This window comes from Cyprinus carpio, chromosome A14 (genome assembly GCF_018340385.1).
Source record: "Cyprinus carpio isolate SPL01 chromosome A14, ASM1834038v1, whole genome shotgun sequence".
NCBI classification, from domain to species: domain Eukaryota; kingdom Metazoa; phylum Chordata; class Actinopteri; order Cypriniformes; family Cyprinidae; genus Cyprinus; species Cyprinus carpio.
The window spans coordinates 23,420,521-23,436,537 of NC_056585.1; the positions used below are offsets into that span (position 1 = coordinate 23,420,521).

At 38.1% G+C, this 16,017-nt stretch overlaps 2 protein-coding genes across 8 annotated transcripts; one reads left to right on the forward strand and one right to left on the reverse strand.

Annotated features, from left to right (window-relative positions):
• Nucleotides 1-137: 137 nt before the first annotated feature.
• On the forward strand, nt 138-15,979 carry si:ch211-126c2.4. Of its 7 annotated transcripts, XM_042770307.1 has the most exons (9): nt 138-333; nt 11,132-13,065; nt 13,189-13,231; nt 13,829-13,984; nt 14,173-14,262; nt 15,133-15,201; nt 15,277-15,375; nt 15,492-15,559; nt 15,780-15,979. In XM_042770307.1, exons 1-8 carry the CDS (start codon nt 273-275, stop codon nt 15,557-15,559), a joined length of 2,520 nt encoding a protein of 839 aa, XP_042626241.1. In that variant the 5' UTR covers nt 138-272; the 3' UTR covers nt 15,780-15,979. The 7 variants fall into 7 exon arrangements, with proteins under 7 accessions (XP_042626241.1, XP_042626240.1, XP_042626242.1 ...); XM_042770306.1 differs by lacking the exon at nt 15,780-15,979 and having other exon boundaries at nt 15,492-15,563; XM_042770308.1 differs by lacking the exon at nt 15,780-15,979 and having other exon boundaries at nt 141-333; nt 15,139-15,201; nt 15,492-15,563.
• foxo4 (forkhead box O4) lies at nt 2,426-8,725 on the reverse strand. The gene is given in 3 exon segments (XM_042770314.1): nt 2,426-4,151; nt 4,575-6,038; nt 6,669-8,725. Coding segments are annotated over 2 exon segments (1,872 nt in total). The 5' UTR covers nt 7,101-8,725; the 3' UTR covers nt 2,426-4,151; nt 4,575-4,598.
• Nucleotides 15,980-16,017: the final 38 nt, after the last annotated feature.

Below are 16,017 nucleotides of genomic sequence, written 5' to 3' on the forward strand. Positions count from 1 at the left end.
CCAGCATTAACACAAGCATTTTGGAGTACGTTTAAAAGCAGAAGTGTGAAGCTTGTAATTTTATAAAAGCAATTAGGCTACATGAACTCTTCTGGTAAAAGTCTGTTTGATCTGACAAGATGTAAAACTTAAGAGTTTATTGGAAAGTTCTTCAAATATGCCCCCTGGAGGTCTGTTGTTTAGATCTAACCTTTATCAAACTCACCTGAACAAGGCTTCAGGATTACTAGAAAATTACGGGCAGGCGAGTTTGACCAAGTTAGGATAAGTTTATGAGGTTGCGTTGTCCTGTTAACAAAGTTGTAAATATGGATATAATCTCACAGAGAAAAGGTTAGTACTTTTCCCCCTCTAATGTCATGTTAACATGCGTATTATTTACGTCTAGTAGCTACAACAACAGTGTTTTAATGCCTACGGATTGGCCCTACACCAAAGGCCCGTTCAGACCAAGAACGGTAACGTTCTGTTTGTTATAAGTTTGCGCCTCAGTTAGAATATGTATTCTGCCGCTTTAAATGTTCAACTGATTCCAAAGATATCGTTCCTCTTCGTCGTAAAATGTTATAGCTGTGCTGTGGCTTCCCTTATTCTCATGGAATTCGATCGATTATTAGTACAGTTATCGTTATTGGTGCGAACCAGGAAAATTAATGTCACTGGTGCTTGTTGATAATTTATCCTGAACCTGGTACATTTAATTTCACGTTTAGTATGTATGGCAACTCTAAGTAGGCTATGTAAACATTTATACACTAAATGTTTAACACATAATTGTGTGAACCTTGTTTATGTAAACATTTTTACTTAATTAGTTGCTTTCAATTTAATGAAAGCCCTGCACCTTTGCTTATGTCAAATGAATAGACCAATGAAACAAAGTGAACTTAAAACAGTCTGCGTTAAACAGATTAGGTTTATTTCTATCATGCTGAAGTGCTTTCAATGACCTCTGACTAACAAAATATGGGGGACAAAATAAATTGATCCAAAAAAAAAAAAAAAGCAATCAAGTACATATACAGTATATTGGCTATGCACAACTTGTCAGTTTTACATCCCACCATAACCCAAAACAAAAGAGAGAAGAAAAAAAAACCCAACCCAGACCATAACCTAATGTCCTGTGTTATCAACTGGGATACTTGGCAAACTCTCTTGGAAAGTTCAAAGAACTAAAAGAATGAATACTATAGGAAAAGAAGGTTAATATCAAACAAGGAAAGTGAGAGTGATTTGGAAAGTGTAGAATTCCTGCATTTCCTGCAGCAGCCCTGTGACTTCAGTTTGGTGTGGTTTGGAAAGTGTTCAATATCTGTACTATGAGAAATTAAACAAAGCCAGGGTGTTAACCACGAAAAATCACTTTCAAATCAACACTCAAATGACATTAGAAAATATCAAAGATGACTGTCAGCTCTGAAGCTTTCTGAAAGTTGTACCATGCAGGTATAACAATCACTCTTAGACATCAAGGAGCTGCGTTACATGTACAAAGATAAAAACATGAGAAAAGATGCCCCAAAAGACAAGCACATCCATGTAAACGGATGATTGAAAATCATCAATCGCTGTATCAAACATTACACCATTTGTAAGGAGCAGTGTTACATTTTATGGTGAGATAGCCCAGCCCTTCCCTCTCCATTCACAGCTTCTTTTATAATATACAAAAACTGAGTTTGGGAATTAAAACATAGGTAAATTTCTCATACTATGTTCTACATTAAGAAATTGTACTCAATATACGTTGCATAAAATTATTAAAGGCCCTTATATCTACATATGCACCAATCAAATATGGCCCATTTTACTTGTCATATTTAATATCTAGCACCGATGAACAGGATAAAATTATTCCTCTGAAAGGAGAGAACACTTTAACAATTAATCTAATGCGCTCAGACCATTACATCGACTTGATAAGAGTTACCAATGTCAAGCTCTCAAATTAAAGCCAGTTTATACACCAAAAAAACTTCAGTAAACTATGTGAAAACCATCTGAACAAATAATTAAATAAAAGTCAACCCTTCTATTGCAGAAAAGGTACAAGTTCAAAAGAAGAGGGCTTTAAAATTATGGTTTTCTCTGGAGCAACATGCTATAGTGTTCACTGGAAGTTTACAAAGTTTTGTAGGAACGCTACAAATGCATACATTAGATAAATCTCTCATAATAAACTGCAACATTAGATATATTTCTGCACTGTTAAAATATCTGATGTTGGCTTGCATAAATGACTTTCATAATTTAGAAAAGGCCATGAGCACTGAAGTCATAACATGATTATCTCATTACTTCCTTCCAGAAGTAGTTTGAATCATTATTTTTCATAACCCTGAGAGTGAAACATTGCATTAATCATTTTCAGTTGGACCAGTCTTGTGTTTTGAGATGAAATAATTGCAGAGACACTTAGAAAAGCATTTAGAATTTTTTTTCTATTTAGCACAAACAATTATAGCAAATTTAAACTGTATTCTCTTACATGTACTCATGCAACCAGTCAAATTAATCAAATTAGGATTTAGTTTACACTGATTTTTCGGAAAGGTTTTGTCAAGTTTATCCACACTGCAATGCATACCTCCAACATGCAGTTCTTAGTGTTCCTTTGGTTATTATATAAAATTTATAAGCATTTCATCTTTTACAAAAATAAAAGATTACATAGAAAATGACCGTTAAAAATGATCTGAAATAGCTTCTGCTCAGATTTTTAAAAAAGCTCACTCATTAACAGCATGTTTTCTTATTAGTCTGTTAATGATAACGCCCCAATCTAAATTAGAATTATAGTCGATATATCCAACTGTTTTTGTTCTTTAATAACAATTTCTTTATAAAATATAAGTAGTGCTGTTTATGAAAAACTGAACAATGAGAAAATTGTTGCATCTGTGGACACAGTCAAACATGCCAGAGGAACCATAACATCTCATTACTGTAGCCATGTTTCTTCAAGATTCGCTTCAAACTCATGTATAACTCAGAAAACAAACTTTCTTCTGCGCTTAAATGAAATGATTCAGCGTAACCTTGAATTCTGTTGTCAGTGTGTTGGAATCAAGTTTCGGGAGCATTAAACATATTTGAACGCACACAAATGTACACACACACCCTCCTGCACACACACAAAAAGATCTTCAGATATTGCATTCTGCAAAAGGGCTCAAAGTTTCCAACAATAACACTATATCATTTAACTTGTTGGCAGGATTAAAAATGCATGAAAATGCCCTGTGGAAAATCACATTTCTTCATACTGTTATCACTAACAAACACTTTAGAGCAGACAGTTAAATCATCATTTAGTTATCAGCCTCTTCAGCACATCACAAGAAAACACCTTCGTGAGGGAAGAGGTCATAAAAGCCAAACTAACTGCACATTGAACACCACAGCGTCACCAAACCACCTTGAAAATTTGATGCTTCATTCCGATGAGAGAGAGAGCACACCTTAACAGTTCAGCTGTGGTCAGTGAAACCGTCGCCACTCAGTGTTGTTCTGAACTTAACATTCCTGTGTTGCCATGTTGTTTTCATGCTCAGAGGAGTCTGAGAGCAACAGTAATGTCAGGTCAGCTGTGGAAGTCACTCCATCAATCAAATCAGACTTTTCCACTGCTTTTCAACAAACAAAAGTTCACATCAAGAAAAGCTGAAGAGTTTGATCCTCCTGGCCGAATGAGTTCCATTATAATGGGGAAAAAAATCAAGGAGGAGTACCATCTCCATCTTACACTACGCATCATAGGCATTAATGTAATAAACAAGATTAGCTGTTTAAACGGTGTGCTTTAGTCCAAGATTGGCCAAAAAACCCTGGCAACTTTCAAAAAAAACTACAATGTTGCACATATAAGACACAAGAAGAGAAAAAAAAAATATGTTTCAAGTCCATGTTCTCTGTGTCCAACAGCACACTCTTAAGTTGACATTGGCACTTGACATGTATGAGGTTTGATTTCGTCATGTAATTGAAAATTCTGACATGAGACTTCTTGGCCAAGCACGTGTAGTCTTTAGCCAAAGCAGTTTATGTATTTGAGGTACAATGGCAAATGCAGAGGCAAAAACTTGAGAATATGTTCAGCCAATATGCCACATGTGTTTTCAAAGTTGTTTTAAGAATGGGGGACAATCCTGTAAAAAAAAAATTGTAATAAAATTAAATAACGAGAAAAGAGTAACACATTGGGACACAAAGGAACAGCTTTAATTTAATTAAGAATAATGCAAACCCATAATTGAAACAAAAGAAATAGTTCATTAAAAAAAGAAAATCATCATTTACTCATCCTCATGTTTCAAACCTGTATGACATACTTTCTTCTGCAGAACACAAGCACGTTTAAAGAATGTTTCAACCATTTTTGACCTTAAAATGAAAAGTCAACATTGGATGCCACTGATGTTCATTGACAGATCATCTTACTATGTCTTGTTTTTTGTTCTCATGAAGAACATAAGATGGGTTTGGAACAATATGAGGGTGAGTAAATTTCTTTTTTTTTTTTTTTTTTTTTGGGTGAACTATCCCTTTAAAACAGACCCAAATTTAGATACCTGTTCTCATCTTTAATAATGGAGTTAGCTGGGCACCCAGTTGTGGGAGGAGCTCTGTGTGGTTGCTGGCCCAGTATAGCCCTGTCCACCCTGAATGATGGGGTCAAAATTGAAGTCAACCAGGTCTCCATCCATAAGATCACTGTTGATTATATATTCCACATCACAGTCCAGGTTTTCAGTGAACATGTCGATATCCAAGTCTGTAGGCAGACGGTCCTGGGAGGGCATGAAGCAAGGTGGTGTTGTAAACTGGCCTAGACCTTGCAGGCCTCCATTCCCTCCAGGTGACAGGACAGGTCCGTGCTGCAGAAGCCCAGCACCTGGCACCTGATGCTGAGTCTTTACAGTTGCGAGCTGAGGCGGTTCCTGGCTCATGGCTGAGTGCATCATTCCAAAGCCCATCTGTGAGTGCTGGAGTTGGGGTTGAGGCCGGAGGCTCATCTGCCCCACCGTGCTTGTGTCAATGCCTTTGCTCAGCAACATCTGACCTGCCTTAGCTTGGCTGCTGGACATAGATCCCCCGAGCCCCAAAAGCCCACCACCTCCTTGGCTTGGCATGAGAGGATCCATCTGAGTCATCATAACATCGCTAGGTGGGGGCGAATCGGAGGTCAGGAGAGCTTCGAGGCTGGAGGGCACGTGAGTGCTGAAACCACTGTGACCAGGACCGGGCAGGGGGCTGAAAAGTGAGTTTCCGAAGCTCGATGGGCTTGTGCTGGATCTGGTGCTGGGTTGAACCGAGCTCTGCGGCCCCGGCGGAGTGGATCCCTGTGTAGTCTTTGCTGGCTGCAGCGGCCGAAATGAAGCAAAGCTGGACCCTCGAGGCAGCAGGGTGGACGCTGAGGGCAAAGGCTGAGGTGGGGCAGGAGGAGCTGTGCTTGGGCTCGCACCACCTTGCGGACCAGTCATTAAAGTTAGCCCATCAATCAAATCCAGTTCTTCCATTAGCGTCTCAGTTAGTGTTGGGGGAAGATTCCCTGCGGAATAGCCACCAAGAAGGCCATCCTCAGGTAGGTCATCCTCCTGCCCCGTGGCAATGGGAGAAAGCCTCCCGCTCAGCGTGCTGGCATTGGAGCTTGTACGTGGCCTAAAACTCGTCCACATGTCCGGGTCGTCCAAGCTGCCACGAGAGGAAGGGCTGCTGCTGTTCACTCCCCACTTTCCGAACTGACCTGGAGGCCCGGGACTGTCTGCACTGCCAGCACCAGAAGCACCCTCACCCTGCAGGGCACCTCCAGAACCTCCGATCCCTGCCGCTCCAGCCTGCTTTTTAGTTTGCTTTGCTCGCAAGCGACTTTTAAGCAATTTGCTGCTGTTGTCCATCGAGGCGGCGCGGCGGCGAGGGGCTTTGCCAGTCTTTCCCCCCTCAGGGTTGAGCATCCACCAAGAGCTCTTTCCAGTCGACTCATTGTGCACTCGCAGGAACTTGTTGTGGAGTGATAAATTGTGGCGAATGGAGTTCTAAATGGGATGACAAAAAAATTAATCAAGTCTAAAAGAGAGATAAATGTTACTGCATAAGAAGATTTAAAGGATTGAAAATATTACTATCAGAGTTTGAAATTAACACCCGCTAATCAAACATGGCAGGCAATACTGTGACCTCACTAGCCAGTTTTTATTTTTTATAAATTCTATCGAACTTTGTGCGTCAGCATTAACAGTTGCACTCTCTAGCCATTCGATAAATGCTGCATATTAAATATATTATTGTTTAGATATTAATAAAATTAAATAATTATATTTTGGGGCATGAATTATTATTATTGGGTTTACTTTTTCTCCTCCAAGAATGTCAAAGGAGGGGAGGCTTCACTGTGTAAAAAATATTTAAATACAATAAACAACATAAACCCAAGTTCTGATTTTGACAATTTGTTTTATTTCTGATCATTTTGTTTTGACTATAAGAAGTTCTGAATGGCCAGAAACTTACCTTTAGTAGGCAAATTCTACATTATTTTTTGATATTTTTGTTTTGGTAGTTGTTCTGAATTGTCAGTCATTTAACATTATAATTGGGAGATGAGTGAAGAAGTTCATTTCAAACCCTGATTATTAATTCTTAATCTTTACTTTTTTTAGACATACCTTCCACCTTGATGTTTTATTTTTTTATCCTTTGTCCTTAAAATAGGGCACCGTTTTTACCATCCAATCGTAGATCTGCGCCAGAGTAAGTCGTTTTTCTGGCGAGTTTTCAATCGCCTGGCTGATCAGATCTGCGTAGGACTGATTACCCCAGGCATTACGCCTGGAAGAGCCTTTTCGAGGCGTGGCCCCGCCCACTCCGGTGACAACCCCGCCCTCCGAGACCGCGACTTTCTCAGGCTCGGATATGATTGGCTGATGCTCGTGTTTATCTTCCTCGGTGGGCGGAGTTCCAGCAGCAGACTCTGAGCCGTCGCCCCCCTCAGCTTTGACAGCAGAGATGTCGGGTCTAGGCAGCGGCCATGTGCATGACCTGGGTCTGCTCTGCGGCTCAAAATCTGGGTCAATCGGGGGTACGTTCTCGTCCTCCATTGTGCGATACAATCCAGATAATTTCAGAGGAAGGCTGGATTTCTAGTTTTGACGCGACTTTTTTAAAAACACGATTCAATAAACCAGCAGACAGGGCGATTAAAAGTAAGAGTACGATTTCTAAAATCTTGTTTAGGAACGATTTTTTTTTTATAGTTTAATAATAAAAAACACTACAATATAAAATATCCGGACTAAATTTAACCGCGACTGTCTGAAAGCACATTCGTAATAATCTGAACACACCAATATAGCGTCAGTAAATCCTCAGATTGGAGATTAAAGGGGCCAAATAATCTCCTTAATAGTAACTAACATAAATCTTCTGATTTACATAGAGCAAACGAGGACAGAAGGGGTCTCTTTGTTTAATGTAGACCGGAACAAAGGAAATTCACTACACATCAAAACAGCTGGATTGTCAAGAGCGACTACTGAGATAAACCACAGGAAAAGAGCAGTGACAAGGGATGATTATGAGCTTTTCCTAGATGATTAAACAAGCTTTTACAGAAAAATTAAAAGAAAAACTTGTAGTTGAGGCAGTTAAAGTAAGTGAAATCGCAAACCAATCATAACACGCGCTGTAATTGCTAAAATCACCACCTCCCGCTGCTTCCTATTATAGCAGCGAATGGTTGATTGGCTTCGCAATTAGATTTTAGACCAATAAAAATACAAGTAGGCCAACTTACAAACTCTACAAAAAGCGTAGAGCCTTAACCTTAACACAAGAGCGTCAAATCGTACACTAATCTTTCTTGTAAACTTGAGTGTATTTTTATACTATGCAAGAATACTTTCCTTGTAAACGAAGTCAAGTGAATGGGAATTACTTGTTAAAGCTGCCTGTCAAAGTCAATTATTTTATTAATTGGTAAATTAAAAACAGAAACGTGAGATTGTGCGTCTCAACTCGAACGCGCTGAGCAAGATTGTTAAACCGCCAAAAGAAGCCGAACGTAAAACTTAATTCATAACGATCAAAATGTTACATTTTAAAAAAAAAGACCAGGATAATGTCTCACATGAGTGCTCGATCATCACGGTTTTTACCATACAATAAAAATCTGTGTTATTGTCGTTCAAGTTTGCAAGGTCCTCCGCGCTGCGTGCTGGCGCGTGTCACCGTCTGCCATGTTCCTCGAGACGCAGCTACACACGATTTTCGCGCGGGCTCATCCGTCCCGTTAACGCCTTCCCGAATCCCTCAACGGTCGATGTGTTCCTCGAAAAGACAAAAACCTGTCTCCCGTCCGCTTCTTCAATCGCCGGCCTCTGGGACGAAACTCGCAAGCGTAGTTTACTACTGAGAGAGCCACCTAGTTAGCCAACTCCAGTTTTTACGAGTTAATATCCCTCCGGTAAAAGTCGAAGAAACCCGCTTCTCTTCAATGACTCGGTCGTCTGTTGAAATTAACGCGAAATCGCTTCCCTTCAGTTGTTAATGGAGATAGACAAACAGCTATTCCTCGTAGATCTTTCTTGTTTTGTTTTGTTTTGACTCGAGGCGAAGACTCCCTTCTGACGTCTGTTTACCACTGCCAGACGACGCGGCGTGCGCATGCGCCAAGAGGATTGATGGGAATTGCAGTCATGTGACGCGTTGTGCGCCGTAAACCCGACCGGAGGGAACCGGGGATCCCGAAAAAAGACTAAGCGCAGCGCACCATATGTTATGTAATGGTTTCTAAAGATGTGTGTGTGTGTGTGTGTGTGTGTGTGTGTGTGTGTGAGAGAGAGAGCGCGAGTGAGTGAGTCCTGGTTTGGTCATTTTAGGATCTCTAGGTTATTATGAAGCGGGCGAAGATCCTTAATCCCTGAACGATCTCCAAAGGAATGCTATGCGCGAGATCCCTGACCTCATGCTGCCCACATGGTTTCTCAAAGAAATTGCTATCTCATATTTTATTTAAGTAGATCAGGTGGATGAAAGACTTTTTTTATTAGACGATGTCATTGTCATGGAGTCTTGCTATCATCTGAAATCGCCGTGTGGTTTGATTTCGTAGGTAGTTTTCAGATTAAATGGAAGTTCATGCATTAAATGTACATTTCTGAAAAGTCACCTCGGTGGTGTCGTATAACCTCATCTGAATTTAGTCATTTTTAAAAATGAAATCTCAGTCATAAATGCATTGTTTTTTTTCTATTGCTCATATTGTAAATGGATCGATACGGAGCAGCCACCAGAACTACAATTCCCACAGGACCTTCCTATGCATTACCCCTGTTCCCAGAGCATGATGCAACTCTTCAGCCTTACAGTAATACTAGTGAAAGTCAATATTAGTAATGTGATTAAGCAATTGTCTGATTAAGTAGTTGTATTTATTTAGATATCATTTGAATTGATCGTGTTTATTTATTTTGACCAGATACACATTCTAATACCACGTTAGTGTGTGTGTGTTCAATAAAACAAGTTATTTAACCGTGTTAAATTGAAAATAATAAATAGTTTTTTTTGTGATTTCATAACTCATGCATAACAATCAGTACACAAAACAATAACAGAAGAATGACAGAAACTTGAAATAGTAAAAAAAAATAATAGCAAATCATAATTTTGTGGTGGAAGTAGAGCAGGGGTCACTAAGTCTACATTAACATTAACTTGCCCTGTGATGTCACATAAACATTTATCAGTCAAAGTGGAGAAAATTACTACACAATTGTGTTCATTTCCAAATAGTAATTTCTGATTATTTTCAATGTTTGAATATTTCCTAAATAAATAAAATAAAAATCGTATTGCTTTATTTGACCTCTAACTTTATGAAGTCCGGCATTTAAGTATTTTTTTATTATATATATATATATATATATATATATATATATATATATATATATATATATATATATATATATATATATATTAAGCTTTTTACTATTTATGTTGAATGTATGCGGATATGTAACGTTTTCTTGGCATGCTTTGAAATAAAAACAATAATGCTAAATAAAATGCGACATGAATGCATCAGTAATTACCCCCACAATGATTACTCCCACATTATATACATTAAATGCAAGCATATTAAGTCAATAAAAGTACATGCACGCTACCATGTAATACTGGGATTTTACGAATATGAAAGATATTGCAAGAAGAAAAGAGTAAAGATTTTCTGTGAAGTTGAAACTGAAAAGTATTTATAACAGCCTGTAATGTACGCAACCATTTATGAAAAAGACATTTCTCATACAAAGTCGATTTCACTAGGCTACCGTTATTTGTGACAGCGATTATCAATAAATATTTCACTTTTTATATTCTATATCCGGTTTAAGTGTCCTCCTAGCCTCTTAATTTTCAAACGACAGGGATATTTGGAGAATATACAGTGATACTGGTTAAAAAAAAAATTTAATGGTGCTCTACAACAATTAAATAAAATTTCATTATAATTAATTCATAATTATTGGCAAAGATATAGTAACTAAAAAAAATAAATAACAGGCTAATATTGATCTGCCAGCACTGGGGGGCGCTGCGGTTATTCTGACGCCACACAGATCTTCGCTCTGATTGGTCGAGATCTGAGCGCCTCGTCCAATGACTAGAATGTCCCAGTTTTCAAATCTACTCGGAAATATCAAACACTGCTGTTTAGATATCTGGTAAGAAGATAATAATGCTTCCTAAACATTATGATCTGTTTATTTGTCTAGAAATTGTATTTCTATGAACGTTTGTTAGTTCGCTTATTGCTTATTTCGCGTGCCAAGGGTTTTTCTGTTACCATAGCAAAACATTCGTTGCAGTTGTCAGTTACAAAGTGAGTTACTTTAAGTATTTTTTGATCTGTAATGTAATCCAGAACTATGTTAAGACATGTTTATATGACACTTCTGGATTCTTCTATGTTAAGTGTTGTTGTTCAGTGTTTAAATTTAGTCCAGTATTCAAGGAATTCATCCTTATGCTTCCTTTTGTAACACGTGTCATCCTTTGTGAGATGTGTGATTGTCAGTAAGTAGGTTCCAGGAAGCCACATAATAATTCACAGACTTTTTATTCCTTTCAGAGACCCTCCCTGCTACTGAAATGGAGAGCTTTCTGAGGAGGAAGCTTGCCCAGGACGGTGGCAACGTTTTGGGTAGATCATCTCTTCAACAACCTGTGACCTCTTGCCAGTCTGTCAAACTGCCAGATCTGTGCTCTAGTTTATATTCAATTGCAGATGAACCTTTTCCCCAAGTGTCTGGATTTCTTGATGACACAACCGGCCCGTCATTTCTTTTAAATGAAGCAGGAACCTTGTTGAATTCCCCTGCTTGCACGCCATTAGAAAATCAAACCAAAAATAAGGATGAAGGTGTTTTAGCTCCAAAAAAAGAGGCTACCAATGACTCGGGTCTTAATTGCTCTCTTAAAACGCACTGTCAGTTGGCAAATGGAAGCACGTCTACTAGATCACCACAGAATGCGAAAGACATTACCAGTGCAACACCGGGCAAAGCAAATGGCGACTGCAACGATGCCACGGTATCCACTACATCTTTAGAGAAATCTGAATTCATGAGTGTTGAGTTGAAGAACAGCACTTTTGATGTGACCCAAGACTCGAAAGAAAGGTCTGACGCTGGTATTAATGCAACTGTTGATCTGCACAACATCAGAGAGAAGAACAGCACTTTTGAGTCTCAAGAGCCAAAGGAGGGGTCCAACCCTAGTCTTAATTCAACAGTGGATATTGATGCTCCTAATATAAAGACTGAGTCAGGAAACACCACTGTTGACCTGGTACAGTCACATGACCCTAAGGAGGGACCTGACACCGGGGTTAATGCAACTGTGGATATTCCTATTCTAGACAGCGCACACTCTAGAACCAATTCATCTGTTGATAACAATGAACCATTAAACACTACTAAGCTTGAAGGAACTATAGATATTCAGTCACAAGAAAAACTAGAAGGTAGTTTTAACTCTACTGAGGTTGATAAAATAAAAAACATGGAGGAAACTGATTTAAAAGTCAATGTAACTGTTGATATTGTGGAGCAAACAGTCAGTGCTCGTCTTCAGCCCTCTGGTGAGGTTGAACAATCAAGCTCAGCAATTATAAAACCATCGGAGACGACGAAACATAATACAACTGCTGATCTTTCTCCTCTAGAAGTTCCAGTTTTGAAGGACACTGCTGTTGAAATGAAGGCCTCGAGCACAGAATTAGCTGACCACGTTAATGATGCTTCTAACTCTGTAGGTATCACTAAACCAGCCTCTAACAGCAGAGAAACAGAAGTTGGGATAATCACCACAGCTTTTGTTTGCACTATAGATGCTCCTGATGATGCTCCTGAGCTTAAAGCAGAGGAGCCTCACAAAAAAACACCAAGACCTGGGTTGGCAGATGCTGAGTCCATTCCCTCTTCTGATATGGGAAATATCAGCAGAAACAGTATTTTTTGTTTGGATGATACACTGGATATGAAGACAAGCTTCCTGGTTACATCCACACCTATTGTTTTTGGCAAAGAATCCAGATTTGAGATACTGAGAGACGTGAAGCCCACACCTATGAGAAAGAGACTGTCTGTGATCAACAGCATCGAGGCCCAGTCGAAGGATGAGCTTGTTTGTGCAAGTAATCATGATGGAACTGATGCCGTGCAGGTGACTGAGAGCTCAAGTCAGAGTCAGAAAGTCTCAGCAACCTGCATTTCATCAGAACCAGCGAATGAGAATGAACCTCCCACAAAGCCTCCAATCAAAAGACGGCTTCCTCAGCTTTCCTCTAAGCTGAGTTATCCCAAATCCAGTCTTCCTTCAAGGCAGCAGTTGTCAGTGAACTCTTTAGTAGCGATCAAACCAAAGACAATCCAAGGTCCGCCGGCCCTGCATCAGCCTGACGCATCATCCACCACCCTGCTTGGCAACAGGAGAACCGTCCAGATGAACAAGGGGAAGAACATCGCACCCGTCAAGAACACAGCATCAGCTAGCACTGTTAAGGTAGGAAACTCAATGCTTTATGTTGCTATAAAGCAGTCAGCTAGTTACAAACATTGGTCTTGTGTATGGTTAAAATGGATCATTTTTATTATTATTATTATTATTATTATTTATTGAAAACAGACCTCTATGGTTTCTTCTGCCACTGGATATAACTTCACTGCTGGTGAGTGGCTTATACACTTTTTTTTTTAAACACATTTTATACATAATTCTATTATTGTTCAAGAGTTTGAGTTTTTTTTTTTTTGTACAAATTTAAAACACTTTAATTCATTAAGGATGCCTTAATACATCAAAGTGACGGTAGAGACGTGTAATGTTACCAAAGTTTCAATTTATTAAAAGAATTCTGATATTAAGTTTCCAAAAAAAATTTTTTTAGCAGCACAACTGTTTTAAACCTTAATTCTTGAGCACCAAATCAGCATATTATAATGATTTCTGAAGGATGATGTGACACTGAATTAATGGCTGCTGAAAATTGCCTTGCCATCACACGAAAAGATAAAATGTTAAAGAATATTAAAAATGAAAAGACTTGTTTTATGATATTTCCTAATATTAAGGTTTTTACTGTATTTTTGATAAAAGCTGCCGTGTTGAGCATAAAAGACGTAACAAACCCAAAGGTTTGAACCGTAATGTACATAACGTTTTTTTGTATTATTATTACTAATGATACACACACACACACACACACACACACACACACACACTTACAGAATAATTATGTATTCTGTAAGCTGTAATGTGGTTGCAGTTGCAAAACCTTCAAGCTCTGCTATACCGCAAATGAAACCATCAGGACTTCAGCCGCCAACCCGTAAAAGACTGGCTCTCAAGACACCTCAGACTACACGATCCTCTGTAGAAAACGTTCACAGTCAGCCTAGTAATAAACCGTCAGGATTTCCAGGTACTTTTCAAAGTGATGGTTTTTCCTTGATGTGCATCTTCAAATCTGGTTAATTTCACATTTGCTGATTTCCTATTTAATGCAACATTTATACCTAGTAAATGCATGGATAAAATGATTATGTAAATGAAGGTCTCTGATTTTATGTAATGCTTTGACATTATTTCCTTTAATTTTATCTATGAAAGGTATGAGGACGAGGAATTCACTGCTTCCCAGTGTGGGCCAAAAGCATTTGAACAATGATGGTTTGCCTTCGGCAAAGAGAAAAAGAATTGGTGCGATCATTTGTCCTTTTTTATTTACCATTATCAATTACAGAGATGCTAAGTGTATTAGTGAGTATTACTTGATAAATAACAGAAATATCTCTAATACATTCAGATGGTCTGCAACACCTTTAAACCACAAAATCTTTAATAAAAAGGCTAATGGTTAAATTTTTTATATTGCTTTGTACAATACCACTCAAAGGCTTTATTTTACCATTTTAAAACTGATTATGGACCCTTTTCAGATGACTGTGATGACGCGTTTAATGGTCATCAGCATAGTAAATCCTCAAAAGTTTTTCATATATGTATTTTTAAAATACAAGGTAAAAAGGTACTCTCCCTTTCACTCCTGAGAAACCCGGAAATGTGAAAAGGGTCCATTGTAAATGGCAATGTTTGTCTATTTAAAAATAATAAGACGTGGTGTTCAAAATGCTTTAGGTGTATCAAAGCAATATTCAAGAATATTATAGTCTCTAAAATGTGGGAAATAGCCAGCCTTTGCCTTAAGCCACATGGACAGTTCTCAACAGGATATCTCCCAAATATATCATTATTGCAGAAAAAATTGCATATTCTTGTTTGAAGCCGTCAGGAAACTGGGCTAGAAAATTGAGTCATTAAACAGAGCTGTCCTAAACATTTCTTATTTGCACGATAGCTTCCTGTCTGACTAGCTGTGATCCAGACTAATTGATATCTTTGTGAAGTGCCCAGTAATAACCTTGCTGAAAGGACTGATTTGGGAGCTTGTTGTCGAAGCCTATTTAATTCATGCTTCTACAGAAGTTGTGTGTGCATGTCTCATGTGTTGCCAATATTATGGCTTTTTTATTTTAAATTTCCGCTCTGACGTATTTCTTGTATTTGTATCTATAGCACCCGCTCTGTCTACAGTAGAGAGTGATGCTGTGCGTCCAGCTGAAGGATCACATGAATCAGGTGAATTTAGATGGTTGTTGTCATCTTCGAGACCATGCAGTACATTCTCTAATTCAGTGTCTATTATTTTCAAAGTTGTCAATCTTTTTAACCCCCACCCAGGGTGTGTTAACTGCTTGCAACACCAAGAAAAACTTGAGAGGGTCATTCAAGAACTAATGGGTTTGCGTTCAGGTATCTTAAGTTTTCATGTTTTGTATTTTTCTCTGATAATTTTACCCTCTTTGCTCATTTCATTATGAAAAAATGTTTTAGTTTTGTTATATTTTGCATACTTTTATCTTTTATAGAGTGTAAAAACTGGGGACCATTGCACGAAAAACTTGAGATGTGTGTCGAGGAACTGAAGAGAATTTAAGTCGGTATTAAATGTCTTTACAATTTATTTCTCAAATGTTTTTTTTTTTTTTTTTTTTTTGAGAAATGTATTTAAATTTGAGCGTTAATATGTCATGTTAAAGTTTCATATGTTTGAGTAAATTGCACAGATAAATTTCAATATTATTGTGTTATGCTGTAAGTATAAGCAGAATTGTATACCTCGGCCTGATTCTCTCTTCTCTCTCTCCCACAATTAGAGAAAAGAAGAGAAGTGACACAGAAAATGTTAATTTTCTAACAGTACTAAAATTTCTATGCAGTTCAATGCATTTTTATATGTTTCTAAAAAAATGACAGTTTGTTAATAAAATGTAACTCAGTCTAATTTATTTTGATACTAATGTTTTTACATTATCTGCTTTGTCTCAGTTTCCCTAATAAATTCCAATATAATTCACAGTATGCTTTGTGGTTTGTTTTGAGAGCATGGGAGAA